The sequence below is a fragment of the Callospermophilus lateralis genome, chromosome 2 (assembly GCF_048772815.1).
Source record: "Callospermophilus lateralis isolate mCalLat2 chromosome 2, mCalLat2.hap1, whole genome shotgun sequence".
NCBI classification, from domain to species: Eukaryota; Metazoa; Chordata; class Mammalia; order Rodentia; family Sciuridae; genus Callospermophilus; species Callospermophilus lateralis.
Genome location: NC_135306.1, coordinates 160,298,745 through 160,314,665, shown reverse-complemented (window position 1 = coordinate 160,314,665; position 15,921 = coordinate 160,298,745). Strand labels below are relative to the sequence as shown.

Genomic DNA, 15,921 nt, shown 5'->3' with positions numbered 1-15,921 from the left:
TATGCAAATAAGGCAAACTTATATCTATGGGAAAACATAGATATAACTATTTTAAATAGAGTTTATTCATAATTCTGCTTGAAGATAACCACTCTTTTCTGGAGATTGAACTCAGGGGCACTTAACTACTGAGCCACATCCCCTGAAATTTTTTTGTATTTTATTCAGAGACAGAGTCTCACTGAGTTGCTTAGGGCTTCACTAAGTTGTTAAGAGTGGCTTTGAACTTGTGATCCTCTTGCCTCAGCCTCCCAAACTACTGCGATAACAGGTGTGACCAGCAGATAACCACTCTTAACATTTGGGTTTTGACCTTTTGGACATACACACACACACACACACACACACACACACACACACACACTCTTCACATACAATGTATATACATAAAATGATATGTGATTTTTAATTGAAAGTAGAATCATGCTGATCATACTTTTCTTTCCCCACCCAGTAGATTGTGAACAAAAACAAATATTTGTAGAGCATCAAATCTTTACATATTTTGAATGAAAGCATTCTGAAAGGGAACTTATTCTCTGGTGTATCCCAAGAAGCCAGCATGGGAGCTTTACTTCATTCATGCCTACCCCATGTGCTGGGCTGTAATCTGGGCATGGGCTCTGTGGCCAGGAAGGAGCAGAGAAAGAAGCCCACCTGTGCTGAGCAGGGCCAGAGTCTGCTGTCTGTGCTTCGGGGTGCAGCCACTTCCTTGTTCATGGTCACTTGCCCCTTCTTATTGGCTTTTGTGTGCTGTGTTTTGGAAAATCAGAAACCCAAACCTGAGACTTGCGTGGAAAGGAGGCACCTAGGTTAGAACTGAAGTCCCTATTGCAAAAGTGAAGGTGACTGTGTTTCCAGTGTTCTGTGTCTCAGAGACAAGTAAAGGAACCCTTTCTAAGTGTCCACTCTGTGCTGCACATTACGTGTTTTATCTTGTTTTAGCCCCATAGCAATCCTCTGAGAGAGTATCTGATCCCCATTTGACAAATGGAGACTGAGCCCTGAGAAGTTCATTGCTTTGCCAAGGGTCACTGAGCTGCAAGGGACAGAGCCATAAGGGAGCCTGGTCTGTTCCACTCCCAATCCCTGCTGTTCTCTTGGTGCCTTGGTTTGCTATCTCTCTGGGGCTGCTTTTGGAAGGATGGCATTTTCATAGGCATGAGGCATGACCGCTGGAGTGAGAGTGCAGGGGTCCTTTGCTTAGAGAATGCTCTGTGTCCCACGAAGGTTTGAGGCAGACACTGGCCAAAGGATTTCTCCTTAGGTGATTTTTCTGGGGACCAGAGAGACAAAGAGAGACCCATGTGTCACAAACTACATGGAGAACAGGAGTCGTGTGAACAGAATGGGGAATCATCAATCTTTAGGAAGGACGGTCTCTGCTTAGCTCACTGGCCCCGCCAGAGAGAGCTCACAGATGACCCTGCTTGATTTAAATTAGATTCATTAGCGAAGAAGGCCCAGAGGAACATATTTTAGGGTATAAAATCAAAGGTGGCAACTGGTGGCTACAGAAGGAATTCCCTGAAGATCTGTTTGGCCTTCATATTTTTCTAAACTTTTTGTTGTTATTTCTCTAAATTTTTCTGTTGGCTTTAACATTTATAAATTGAGTGATATTACTTTTAATATCTATAGCGTTTGGTCTTTTCTTGGAAACTTGGGAGATTTGGTCAACAAAAACTGGTGTTTCTTCTTGACCCCCAAGCAGAGTGGTCAGGAGGCAGAGGACAGGGAGAAAAGATGCCCCAGTTCAATGGCACCTGCACTCTCTGTCTCACCACTGTCCCCATATCTCCAGGGTGGCTCTGTCATTCACTGTGCCTACCTGGCCCTGAAAGGACTTGAGTGTATTACTTCTGCATGAATCTTATTTTCACAGAAAATCTTCTTTTCTGTTTATTAGAGACCTGCTGTTATTCATTCACTGATTTGATAAATATTGAGTGAGGAACTATTCTATTTTTGACCCCATACTGGATATAGGTCATTAAATGATAAATATTTATAAGGGTTTTCACAAAAAATATGAGTAAAGCTTGGTCCCTATTGTCAAGGTGGGGTGAGGTCTGTGCCAAGTACTCTGGGAGAAGAGTCCAGTAGACTGAGTAACCCCCCTGCCCCCAGATGTCTACATCTGGAACCTATGGATTTTACCTTAAATGGCAAAAGAGCTTTTGCAAATATAATTAAACTGAGATGCTTAGATGGAGAGATTACCCTGGGTTATCTGGGTGGACCCAGGATAATCACAAGAGTCCTCAGACAAAAGAGATGGAAGGTCAAATTCAGAGAAGGAAATGTGAAGATGGAGGCAGAGGGCAGGGAGAGAAGATGCCAGTTCCTTTGCTGGCAGATTTTCCTCTTGAGCTTCAGGAGAAACCCAGCCTGGCCAACACTTGGATTTTAGCTCTCTTGAGACTGAGTTTGGACTTCTGACCTCCAGAATTGTAAGATAATAAATTTATGTGGTTGTAAGCACCAAGTTTGTGGGTTCACAGAAGCAGTAGGAAAAAAAATACAAGATAGGAATAACTTTTTTTCTGGAGAAAAGAGGAGGGATGGGTTTATGAGGGAGGGTATATTTGAACTGGGTCTTGAAGAATTAGTTCTTAGAGAATGGGGGTGGAAAGCAGCTCAGGCATAGGAAAAAGGATACATGCAAAGCGTGTTTTAAAAAGCAGGGCATATTTGGAGGTTGGCTTAGGTCTATTATGGTTGGAGCACAAGGTGTGCGACGGCTCTAAGAGGAGATAAGGATGCAGACAGACTGAGGTTGGCTCAGAACTGGTCCAAAACTCAAAAATTTTAGAAAGGGGAAGGACAGTCTCATTTATGCTTTAGAGAGACTGTTCTGGCATCATTGTGGAGGGTGGTTGGAAGGAGCCAGACCAGAGGTAAGGAATCCAACAAAGCTATTGCAGTGACTCAGGTCCCACAGAGCCCTGGCAGGGACGGCAGGATGGGAAAAAGGGAAGTGATCAGAGGTAATTCTGAGCTAGGATTGGCAGGGCTTGGAGTGTAATGGGACGTGGAGAGGGATGGAGATGGTGGGGTCGTGGTGGCTTCGGGTTTCTAGCTTGGTGCCATGCACTATAGCACCCAGGGAGTGGGCTGGGGAGGGCAAGAAGCAATGGGCTCCCTTGGGAGGGGCCCATGTTACACTTGGGAAGCATTGTCCAAAGGAAACTGGCATCAAATCTCCATCACAGTGCTGTGACAGGGTGGTATTCTGTATTCCTTTTGAACCCTGACAGGAGCAAGAAACAGGGGGTCTGGGAGTACTGGATCTGGGGTGGCAGATGTTTAACAGGCAGCTCTCTGGAGGAAGAGGGGCCCTGTTGCCTCACATTTTCTCCTTCTGTAGGTCACTACTTTCATTATGACCAATTGCTAAGTGGACATCACTGATGATGAAGCTAAGAGATGTGTGGTGCACATCAAAAGGCAGTGTGTCCCCTCTACAGTCATCTCAAAGTCCTAGATCATAGTAAAACCTAGGAAAATGAGAAGGAAGTGGTTGAGTATTTATTTCTTTTAGTGCAATTTATTAAATTCTAAGTTTGTGTGATTTATTTATTTATTTTTGGTACCACAGATTGAACCCAGGGATGCTTAACCATTGAGCAACATCTCCCCCTTGCCCCCACCTTAAATACATATTTTATTAGAAACAAGGTCTTGCTCACTGAGTTGCTCAGGGCCTTGCTAAGGTTGCTAAAGTTGGGTTTAACTTTCGATCCTCCTGCCTCAGTTTCCCAAGTCGCTGGGATTATAGGTATGCGCCACTGCACCCAGCCTGATTTAATTTTTAATAATGTGTTTAACAGCCAGCTTTCAAAACCCCTAGAAACTTTACCTTTGGTCTTGTGAACTGTACAAGCAGGGTCCTGCACCCCACTGGGAGGCCCCTCCAAAGTGGGAGGTAGAAAGGTCTAGAAACCTGCCTACCCCTCCTCCACGCTCAGGGTCTCACAAGGTTACACGCCTAGGGAGGCAGAATGGAGCCCAGATCTAGGAGCAGCTCCCTCCCTCCATTTCTTTGTGGTGACCCCTTGGGGCCTTGCCCTTTATGGGGTCTCAGACCCAGGAATACCGTGTGGTCCTTGACCCCAGAGATGATGACTCATGTCACTCCGCAGTGAGTGACTCAGGAAAGAGGCTGCCGGACGGACGGATGGCCTGGAACAAAGCGAACTGGGCAAGATTTATTTCTGCTTAGAGCTAAATGGGAGACTCAGATACTTTTCTGCTGTTCCCGGCGCCTTTGAACTGCCTCCGATTGAGCAATTGCACATATTTCCAAGAAGAAAAAAATGTTTTCAAGTGGACTTATTTTTAAAAAAGAATTGCTGAAGTGAACAAGCTGGAAAGGAAACCTGGGGAGATGTTTTGGCTTATTTCCTGTCATGGCCAGGGGAGGGGGAGAGAGGAGGAGGGGAAGACTGACCCTGGCTTGACCGCTTCTCAAGGGGTACAGGACCTGGATCTCAGACATTTCAGGACTTCCTTGACCCCTCTCTTTCTCCAGAAGGCATCTAAATTCCAAGGGGCTTCCTAAGAACCAGGGCACCAGGGCGAGGACAATGTCACCTGTCCTGATTTGACAACATGCCCCTCACCTCCCCAGCAGTTCTTGGTCAGTAGGTCACTGAATCATCCTTCTCAGGGCACCTAGGGATCTGGCAACTCGTGGGTCCACAGAAATGATTGTGCTGTCCCCTGCCCCTGGGACATGAAGGCCCTGTGAGATTGTCTAGAGGCCTGACCTATGTAGACATACCAGCGGCCACTCTATCTCACTGGGGGCTTCTCCCTGAGGTTCTGGCTGGGAAGTGGGATGCAAGGTCACTGGGCTCAGCTTGGGGTTTTCCCAAGGAAGGGAAGCAGGCCCAGGCCCCTTCTGGGGACATCCCAGTCTGCCGTGTCGCTGCCTCTCCTCATAATCCTATACTAGTCCTGGGGAGAGAGGCTTACCTTTACTTGGGATGTTTTCTCCCAAATCCTTTTTTCTGTGTCTTATACCCTTTCCATATCCCTTTGAAACCTAAAAGGTAGAACTGGGCTGTTTCTTCTCTACCTCCTGCTGCTACAGGGTCCCCAAGGCAGTGGGCACAATGGTGTCTCCAAGGCCCTGAGATAAGGGTCATTGGGGAAAAGTAAGTCCCCGGGAAGTGAGGGGTCTCATGGCTATTTACTTCTCTTGGTGCACTTCCTCCCTGCCCCCTGCACAGCTGAGCACCCCCAGGAGCTGGTCCAGCCTCTCCTTCTGTGGCCTGGCTCTGGTCTGCAGGTGTGGACTCTCTCTGGGAACCCCCAGTCCACTATAGAGATCTGGGGGAGTGAAAAGTGTGGCCAGAGACACTGGGGCCTGCAAGGTTTCCCAGAGAGGGGCAGATCCCAGGGAGCTGGGGTGCTGGGGTCAGGCCCTGTGCTCCAGCCAATGGACCACAGGAGGTGGTGCTGAGGGACAAATCCTGGGGAAAGTGTCCTCCGATTCCTCATCCTTCCCTGTCTTTGCCCGAGGCCTTCTCCCCACTCCTCCACCTTCTCCACCCCCCGCTACAACCCCATTCTGCCCTACAAGCAAAATATGCTTTCTGAAAGAATCTGGGGTCCCCACCAACAACTGGGTGTAGTGATGTCCTCTGCAGTCATTCATCTACTGGCCAGCACTGTGCCCTGTGCTCTTCCAGGACAGGACCTGCTCTAGGTCACGCCTCTTACTTGTGGATAGAAACCTCTTGTCCTTTGGGGCCTACCCTCACCACAGGGGTGGCAGAAAGAACCAGATGTGAAACCAGACAGACCACACTACAGATCTGGGAATGACCACAGTGCAGATCTGGGACTGACCAAACTACAGACCCAGGACTGACCCCAGCACTGACCTGGGCTGTCCACAGCCCTGTGCTCCCTCTCCCAGCCCAGTCATGTTTGCAGAAGGACCCTCATCCACAGGGCATGGCCTCTGAGGGCTCTAATTCCAGGCCTGTCTGATAATGTGGTATCTGTTTTTCTGTACAGATGAGAAGCCCATGGCCAGGCCAGGACTGTGTCTCCTCGACTTGCAAGAGACCAGCCAGGGGATTCTAAGCCACCTAGGATGAACTGCAGGACATCGGGGCCGTGGTTGCGTCGTGATGCCATGGCTGAGAGAACTCAGCAGCCTGCTCAGTGCGTGGGAAGGACCCTATGGAGTACATGCTGTGTGCCACCTTGCACGCACTTCCTAATTTAATCCACACGACGGCCCTAAAAGGTGGGTACTACTACTTCCATTTGACAAATGAGGAAACTGAGGTTGGGGAAGACAGATCCAGCAAGGAAAAGGCAAAGCGAGAGTTGAGGCTCCATCTGCCTAGCTCTTAAGCCCTCTTGGGACCTCCCAAGACTAGGAAGTGATTGGGTGTCCTGGGGTGGGCCTCCACCAGGGCACATTTATGGGGTGCAGGACTCAGCTCTACAGTTGGCCAGGCCCAGGGACCATAGAAATACCTCCCAACACCTCGAGCTCTTTTCCAGTGCCCAAGGATGTTCTCCAAGTCTGCCCTAGGTGAAGGCGGGGTGGGAGCATCCTCTTTCTTAACAGCATGAGACAGATCTGGAGGGGAAGGAAGGTGGGGGTGCTGCTTCTTGGTGCCAGCACGTTTGCTTATTCTCTGCTACAAGCCCAGCCTCCAAAATCAGATGCCAGAAAACTTCCAGGGCGGCAGGGGCCAGGAGTTGGGGGGCCTTCTCTGATGCTACCTGCCTCCCAGGCATGGCATTGGTCTAATCTTTATCCCTGTCTGGTCTCAGTTCCCCGTTTGCAAAAGTGGGAGCAGAGGAAACACTGACAAATCTCCAGGGACCCTCCCTGTCCCTTCTGGATTTTCAGAGGGGTTGAGAAAGATGTGTACAGTTACCCCAAGCAATCCCCTGCCTCAGCTCCTCATCCAGAAAGAGCTAGACCAGATATTAATAGCAGCCTAATCGCTCTCACATTCTTTATGTGCTAAATGAAAGCAAAATCCCAAGCTGGAAGAACAAAGTCCTCCCTTCTGAGCAGACTGAGTCACTCCATGAAGGTCAGCGGAGCCCAGTTAACCCCTGCTTTTCCAGATTGACTTCTTGGCTCTTTCCCAGTGACAGAAATTAACAGAGAGACTGAGCCACATGGCACACAGGCTGTGCTCCTGGAACACTGTGGTTTCAGAGAGGGCTTTGATCTCTTCTGGGCTGGTCACACAGCTCTGGGAGAGGCCACTGCCTTCCAAAAATGCCACTCACAAGGCAGAGGGCCCCACAAAGAGCTGGAGAGTCAGACAGATCTGCAGTGCCGTTCCGAGACCATGTGAGGTTGGGCAAGTCTTGGGCCCTCTGTTTCCTCATCTGTAATGGTGACTGTGGCTGGCCACACCAGAGCTTGCACGGTCACTCTGTCATGGCAGCCCTCTTCTGCAGCCCACAAGGTCCTGCAGCAGCTCTTCTCAGGGGAACAGCCTGTGCTCTTGACCTGGAGTGGGACTTCCTGGGGTGAATGGTTGAATGAATAAACTTGTGGTATGAATGAAAGAGTCAGGAGGTGAGGGGTAAGTGCATGGCTGATGCGTGGATGGAAGGATGAAGGAACACCCCTGTAGTTCCACAAGGTGGGGGTCTTGCAACCTCAAACTGTGGCCCACTCTTTTGTGCTCAGAAGATCCCTGGACTGGCAACCAAGGTGCTGGTGTTGCTTCCACTTCCCTGCCCCTGGGAGCTGATGCTCTGGTTCTCAGTGGGTTGTGGGGCACCCGTGCTAGGCTTTTCTGCTACACTCTAGCAGAACTCCTGGTGGAGAATGCAGAGGAGAAGGACGACGGGCCTGGGAGTCAGACGAGCCTGGTTTATAATTCTTGCCATATGCTACTGTGTGATCTTGAGCAAGTTGCTGAACCTCTCTAAGTCTTCATTCTTGAATATCTTCAATGGGAATAATTCAACCTATTCCATGAGGGTTAAACAAAATAGCAAAATAGCACCTGAAATGTACCTAGCATAGGGCCTCATACAAAGTGGGAAACCTAGAAATATCTGATGCATGCAGGCATGAACAAAAGTATGTTCCACTAACAGGGGCAGATAAGCATATTTAAGAGTGGTATTTCTAGCCTCCTGAGTTACACAAATGATGGAAAGTTACTCCAGAAGAGGCTCTTGGGTAATTTGCACCAGGTGAAAAGGTTACTAAACCCAGTTAAGTTGTATCTCCTCTCTGCACCTCAGTTTCTCTTCCTGATAAATGGGCCAGGTTCTATTTAAGCACTGGCTAGAGGCAGAATGAATGGAGTCCAAAGAGCTGATTGGTTCTTGGGATAGTCCCATCTAACCCTTTCCTGACCCAGCTGGAGAAAGAGCGAGAAGGGCCGGGAAGCCAGTTAAAGAAGGAGCTGCAGGGAGACCAAACATCACCAAATGTTTTTTCCTTTTTTGGGCTGGTGCTCTAGATCACCACTTCCTGGAGATTGTATTCCAAACTCTGCTGTGATGAATGTGAGGTCCATGTGCCCATGAGCTCCCGCGGAACCCAGATGTCACTCTGGGGGAGGGACTCGGCTTCTACCTTGCTATTTTAAGCAGCCAGTTTATAATAATGGATGGGAGAGAAAGCAAACAGGGCCGGAACAGCGTGGGAATGGCTGCAGGCAGGGCTGCCGGGGCTTCTCTGAGCAGCTTGGATTCCACCTTGTCAAAGGTGGGACCTCAGCCACCATTCACTCTGCCTTCCTCCTGCAGCAGGCCGCTACGTTAGTGTTTGACCGACTTCAGTCATTGATGTTTGCTTTGCTGACCAGGGACTTTCTCGAAGAGAGGGAGGGGGAAGGGACATTGAGGGTTAAAATCGGGGTCTTTCTGATGTGATGGTGGAATGTCGTGATTCCAGAATTCTGGGATGAAGCCTCAGGTTTTGCAGTTTGTTGTGACTAAGAAGAGTCCAGGATTTCAGAAGTCAGGACTGGAAAGCTTCTGGCATTGGTTGGGAATCCTGTGGCCCCTGCACCAGCCTTTACTGGAACTCTCTCAGGACTAGGGAGCTCTCTGCCTTAAAGAGTGAGTGCCCTGTTCCGAGTGCCCTGTTTCATCTTCAGAGAGTACCAGACACTACAAGGTTTTGCCCTCCTTCTCTGACCTTTGTGTCACTGGTCATGCACCTGTCCTTTGGGGAACAACAGTCTTCAAATGAATGCCTTTCAAACCTCTGTGAAGAGATTACACTTTCCCCGTACCTTCTCTTGTCCAGGTCAAAGTCCTCTAGTTCTTTAAACACAAGTTCTTGTCCTCTGAACATCCTGCTTCCCCTTTTCTGAACATGTCCTAATTTGTCTGAATCCTTCTTACGCTATGGAGCACAATGCACTTTTTATAGTTTAAGACCTAAAGGAAAGATGGAACAGTTACCTCCCATGTTTTGGAAACCATACTTTTATCAAGATACCCAGGACCTGCAAATCTTGAGTGGGAGATAAGACCAACTTTGTTAGTAGAATTGGGGATTGTGGATACTTTTTTGCTGTGGTGCTATGACCATATAACCCCTGCTACCATATACTTTATAGGTATCACTGATATCATTACTGCTGAGTTCCACGTAAAGATGATAGAAATTAGCCACAGAGCTCACTTTTGGGAGAATCTCTCAATGTATTCATATGGTAGCCCCTTGGGATGGAAAACACAGTGTCCTGGCCCCATGACTCTCATTCCTGAGAGCCAGGTTAAATCTGCACGGGAGGCATCTCTTCTTCTAATCTCATCTATTCTGTCTAGATAGATTTCGTTTGCATTTCAGTATTCATGGCTCAGCTCAAACGCTATTTATTTTTTGGGGGCAGGGTACTAGGAATTGAACTCAGGGGCATTCGACCACTGAGCCACATCCCCAGCCCCCACCCCCTTTTTTTTTTGTATTTTATTTAGAGACAAGGTCTTGATGAGCTGCTTAGGACCTTGCTAAATTGCTGAGGCTGGCTTTGAACTTGCAGTCCTCCTGCCTCAGCCTCCCAAGATGCAGGGATTATGGGCATGCGCCACCACTCCTGGCACTATTTCTAAAGTAAAATCTTCACTAACATTTCATCCTCCTTCCAAAGTTAGGGATTCTTTCCTGTGGTTTCTCACTGCCAAAGTGTTTACCCCATTATGCTGTTTTCTGACTGCCTCTAACCCTGGATTCCGTGCTCCTTGGGGGCCAAGACCACGTCCTCAGCATCTTGGTGTCACAGTGCCTAGCACAGGCCCAGCAAATTGTGTTTGTAGAGAAAGAACTAATGATGTTCAGACCATGCTGAACTTGAGATTTCTTGAGGTGACCAGCAGGGGTCGCCCCTACCGTTTCCGAGCTGAGTAGGGCTATTGAATTAAGAGCAGAGAAGCACCCGTCAAGAAGGTGGTCACCTTGACAAATCCCAGGGCTGAGGGTTTCTAGTTCTTTAAACCAATAGCCATCTTTGGTGAGTCTTTGGAATATCTGCAATGAGCCAGACACTTTGACTTCCTCAGGGACCGAGGCCTGGAGGTGTGTTGGCAGGGGTCGGGTCCGGGAGCTGGGGCTGATGCCAGATTCCACCTTTCCAAGCCCTTTCTGTGGACAGAAAGAACACCTAATAATCATGGAAAGTGGTGGAGCTTTCTGGCTCTTCCTCCTGCTGACCAAATTAGCAGTCAGCAGCACCTCACCTAGAACCTGTGACCTAGAAGGTGCTCAGGAAATGACAGTGTCCTTCTCTCCATGGGGAGGAGGTCAGAAAACTGCCAAGGAAGGTTGTGTGGTGTAGTGGAAAGAACCCAGGCCTCCAATCAGGAAGATCCAGATGTAAATGCTTGGTTCTTTGTGTGATTCAGGGCAAGTAGCCTCCATTCTCTGAGGAAGTCCGTTTTGTAGAATGGCACCATCAATGCTTACGTCAGAGGTCCTCAGGAGGATTCAACCAGATGATGGTAGTCATGCTCCTAGGATAGTGGCTGGCACACAGTAGGCACTCAATAAATGGTGCACAAATACCAACCTGATCCCAAGGGAGTATCCTTCATGAGCTACAGCTTTGAGGAGTTTGAAGCACTTTTCTCCTTTCTGAAATAGCTCATGTTTACTGTAAGGACCAAATTAGATGCAAAAGGTCACCTCTGACTTTGTAAACAAAGCCAGAGAGCCGGAGGAAGTGCATTTCCAAATGCCCTCTCCTAGCCTAGCTTGACCTCAGGCTTGATGCAAACTCAGGCTGGCTCTCTCCGTGGCTCTTGGCTCCTGGAAATGGAACCCAGCTTGGGACAGGGATGGGAAGGAATTTGACTTGTCCTTTTGGCGTCTCCCCAGCCTGCGGAGCCCAGGCCTCTTGGAGCATCTTTGGGGCTGACGCAGCAGAGGTTCCGGGCACACGCGGCCACTCCAGCCAGGAGGCTGCCATGCCCCACATTCCCGAGGACGAGGAGCCCCCCGGAGAGCCACAGGCAGCCCAGAGCCCTGCCAGTCAAGTAAGTGCCCCCCTCCCTGCCCATGGCTAGCCTGGCTGGGGGCCAAGACAAGTGCCCTGGGCTGAAGCCACAGCTCTCAGCAGGTCAGGGGGTTCTCAGGCAGCTTGTGTTGTCTGCAGTGGTACCTGGGAAAGGTATGTGGCTTCCAAACAGAGGAACACATCACCCTGAATTCATTTGAAGTGACCATGACTGACATCCTGCATGTGGAATCATCTAGGCTTTATGGGAATTCAAACCCCCTAACCCCGGCAGCCTCCTCCTGAATTGGAGAAAGGCTTAGAAGAAAACCTGCCACACAGAGTCCAGTCATATCGAGGTGGTGATGGGCACCAGCCAAAGTCCACTTAGAGTGAATCAGCCTAAAATGGAGATCAAAATTTCATAGCAAGTAGTGAAAAAGAGTATTCAGTGAAATTTTATTACAAAATAGGACATGAGGAACATAAGTTAATGAAGATAATATCATCAAGCAAATGAAATTATTAAAACAAGTTGTTTTTAGCTATACATATTACAAAGTGTAGATTATATGCTAATTTTCAGATTGAACAAAGAATCAAGTGTTGATTTGGGTGTTGATGTGTTTATTCTTTTTTAAACCAACAAAATGATATGTTCCTATGATGCCACATTCCCTAAGATTTATTTTATAATACCTTCTTAACAGACTGTTTAGTATTTAAGGGCTTCATCTAAGGATCTCTTTAAATTCTTTGCTATTCAAACCACCCAATTTTGAAGAACCTGTCTTTCCATCATCCTCATTATTTTTTCTTAATTTGCTAATTGATCCAGCGCCATCTGATCCTTGCTGGTCAAAGACTGTGCACATGAAGGTGCCCAGCCTTGTTTTCTTTACTTCATGAACTTTGCAGTTGATTTGCACTGACAGTCCTGTGCTATCTGACAGTCGTCCAAACTGACCAGCACCACTGGGATGGACACTTGCTAAGCAAGGCAGGAATGTATGAGTGAGCGTTATTGTTCCAAATGGGCAGATTCCTAGTGAATATGTTCATGTTATGATGACATTTGTTTTCTTATACATCATGACTGTGGGAACTTAGATATGGTCCCTGTATCCCCATATCCCAAGTTCATGGGTCTGAGATATTGTAGAACTTGGCAGCCTTGGGGTGGCAAGATGTCCTTTCCTTGAATGTCTAAATGACTGTGTGTCCAGTCCCATCTCTCTGTCTGCAGATAGAAGCTCAGGGTTTTACAAGCACCCCACGCCCACCCTGGGACATCTTGGGCCAGAGTGGGTCCTTTCTTATCAGCAAGCTTCAAGGTTGCCAAGTTCCAAGAGCTTGGGGACTGAAGAAGGAAATGGCAGCAAGGAGAAACCACAGTGGGATTGGAACGTGACTAATTCCCGATCCTCAGGTCATGACTTCCCCTGGGCTCCTCTCCTGATGGTCACCTGACCCTTAGCCCTTCACCAACAATGGCAGTGCCCTTGAATCAGATCCTCATGTGAAATCTAGCTCTCCCATCCTGGGCAACTCCCTCAAAGAGCTTCCCCAAGAATAAAAGCATTCCTAAAAACAGAAATGAAAGATCAGCAAAGACACAGCTCCATTGTCAGGGAAGATAAACTCATTTTCTATTGAGTTCTAGTCTTCCTGGTTCTAATGTTTTTTTCATGAGACATTCTTTCATACCATACCCTCAGGAGTACTTCTGGCCCTTCTAACTCTCATGACTTCAAGCTACACGTAGGTACAGGTCCCGAGGACAGAGTGAAGGTGAGTTTCTAGAGGAAGTCTAGGAGGGGAAGGAACCAATGAGCTTACTGCAAAGGCAGGGGTTGGAGACCTTTGATTGACCAGCAAGAGCTCCAGATTCCAGTTCCCCACAGGTTCAGTATCCCTGTGATCTCAAGCCAGAACCAGATTTCTACAAAATGATAGGATGAATTCTGATGGCCTCTAGTCCTGAGACCTTGAGACCAACCTGTTCGCTTTTTCATGTCTGTGATTCCTCCTGTGTCAACTAGGACAACTGAGCTGTTGCCTCTGGACTCTGTTCTCAAAGGGAAGAGTTTGCAAAGGAAAGAGTTTGTAGCCAAGGACTGGGGGTCTTAGGGAACCCCCAGAATAATAGACGATCCGAGGTTAGAGGATCCCAGATCACAGCCCAACATAACCAGAGAGATGGGGGACCATGCTGCTGAGGCAGTTTAGATCCTCACCACATGAGATTCAACATTCTTTTACTCTCTTCCCTTACAGCTGGCCCTAGCCTCTCAGACTTATCCTAGAAACTAATCAGGTATTGCCACTAAAGAGCTAAAATACTGCTGCTATTGCATCCACCAGGCAATCCACATTGGGCTTTTAAGGCAGCCTCAGCCTTGGGGGAGGGTCAAGTCTCCTGAGCTGGGCTGAAGCCTCCAGGGGCCGGGGCTGGATCCTGAGTGCTTAGGAACAGTGGAAGCCAGGCAGTCAGGGAAGTGGGCTGGCCAGGAGGATGTAGCCGGAAGTCCTGGTACCGTGTGAATTCCCACTCTGCATCCTTCTGAGTTTACAGCTCCCCGGGGTCCAGCCCTAGTTCTGGTTGCTCTGGCCCCAGCCCCCATTTCCCATCGCTGGCATGAGCAACTAGCTGAAGCCTCCTCACACAAAAACACATGAGCTATGGGATTAGATTCTGGTTTTCTCTCTGTGTGCACATGCACGCACATACAGTGTTTGCTGGGTTGGCCCATAAATAGCGAAGGGAAGAATTTGCAAAGGGAAGAGTTTGTAGTCAAGGGCTCTGGAAGGATTGAAGCTGTCAGGACACAGGTCTGGGGCCTTTGGGGACCCAAGAATAACAGACTATCAGAGCTAGAAGATCCCAGATCACATCTAACCTCCTCCCAGACAGGCAAAGCTCTCTGTAACATGAGCCCTAAACCAGTCACCTAGGGAACTTGTGGACCCCCAGGCTCTTGAGCACCCCAGACCTGCTGAATCTTCAGGAATGAGTCTTGGGAATCTGTAGGAATGTTTTGATGCCAGGAGGCTCATCATCTCATAGGAAATCTGGGCTGTGATTGGCCACCTCTGTCCTGGGTTGAGTTGGATCCACCTCCCCAAAGCTGTCCCTCAGTTCTACCCCTGACAAGAGCCTGTAGCAGATGAAATCCTGTAGAGCCAGTTTCTGGATCTTCCCAGAATCTCCTTTCCCATTGTCTCTCAGTCTTTGCTCCAGTGACAGTGTCCAGAGCCTGAAAGCAAGTGCCAACCTGTCCCCATTTCATTGTGCAGCCCCAGACCCCAGAGTCAGTCTGACAATAAACCAGGGATTTCCTGGCCTGTGACCAGCAGCCTTGTTTGGAAGCCAACTCATGGGGACAGCATACCAATCTCAGAGGTGCCTGGCAAACCTGGGGGACAAAGAGACTCATACTAACTGTGAGCCAGATTTTTCACTGGCTCTGACTTCCACTTGAGAAACTCTACTCTCCAAGAGTTTCTGGAAGCCCCCAGGGCAGGTCACTCATAGGCAGACCTCTTCACATCATCTTCCCCAGCCTCCCTACTACCACCCCGCCCCCATGTCCATTACCCACAAAGCCACTTAACAGTGACAGCTAATCAGGTGTCAAGTACTATTCTACTGCATTAACTCATTTAGCTTCCACCCAGTTAAATGATGTGTTCCTTCCTGCTTCACAGTTGAGGAAACGGAGGCACAGAGAAGTGGACTATCTTCCTCCAAAGTCACATAACTAGTAGGTGGCAGTCCAGGATTTAAACCCTGGCCACCTGATCCTGGAGATTGCACTCAGACGTTTCCTCGGGACCTCCACGAGAGCTCTGGGCCCTGGGCCAAAGGGATTTTGTCCTGGGCTACCAACCCACTGTTCTGAGATCTCCAGAGCACTGTAGCTGTGGCATGGCTCACACCAAAGGCCCTCTGCTCACTGTCCTCTCAGTTGCAGGAGCCCCTTGGGGCCAGGGAGCAATGCTCCAGTCTCACATCCTGCTGCCCTGTGACTTCCTCATTCTCCCTCAGCCAGACATAAAGCAGCACAGCAAGATGCACGCTGACTCCGAGAAACACAGACCACCATGCTGCAGCCTGGTACGGCCTCGGCCATGAGGCACTCCAGGTCTCCCAGAGCAGCCACTGTGTGCTTCATATATGAGGCTCTAGGTAGATGTTTAGCACTGAAGGACAGTAGCAACTTGTGGTTTAAGATATCATAGCTCTTGACTAGCCAATGGCCTCCCCACCAAAATGTTAAGTGTCTTAGATGAGGTTGGATAAGCAATTCTTGGCATGTGGCCCTAAAAGGGAGGGCGCTGTTTGCAAGGTGTCTAGAACCTTTATCCGAAAAGCCACTCTTTTGGCTCAGAATTGGAGACCATAGTAAATGCCACCATAACAAATGGGAGTGACAGGGTTAGAGACCCATCCTAGCTCCCACCC

The 15,921-nt window shown here is 48.7% G+C and overlaps 1 protein-coding gene across 9 annotated transcripts in view; it reads left to right on the top strand.

Annotated features, from left to right (window-relative positions):
• Positions 1-15,921, top strand: part of Irag1 (inositol 1,4,5-triphosphate receptor associated 1) — a 118,224-nt gene that overhangs the window by 31,012 nt on the left and 71,291 nt on the right. For 4 of the 9 annotated variants that reach the window (XM_076846884.2, XM_076846885.2, XM_076846882.2 and 1 more), the window contains exons 2-3: positions 6,031-6,265; positions 11,339-11,496. In XM_076846884.2, the coding sequence (XP_076702999.1) occupies positions 6,199-6,265; positions 11,339-11,496 (225 nt within the window). In that variant the 5' untranslated portion in view covers positions 6,031-6,198. Of the gene's footprint in view, positions 1-6,030; positions 6,266-11,338; positions 11,497-15,921 lie in introns of those variants that run through there. The other 5 variants (XM_076846886.2, XM_076846888.2, XM_076846891.2 and 2 more) reach the window with 5 other exon arrangements.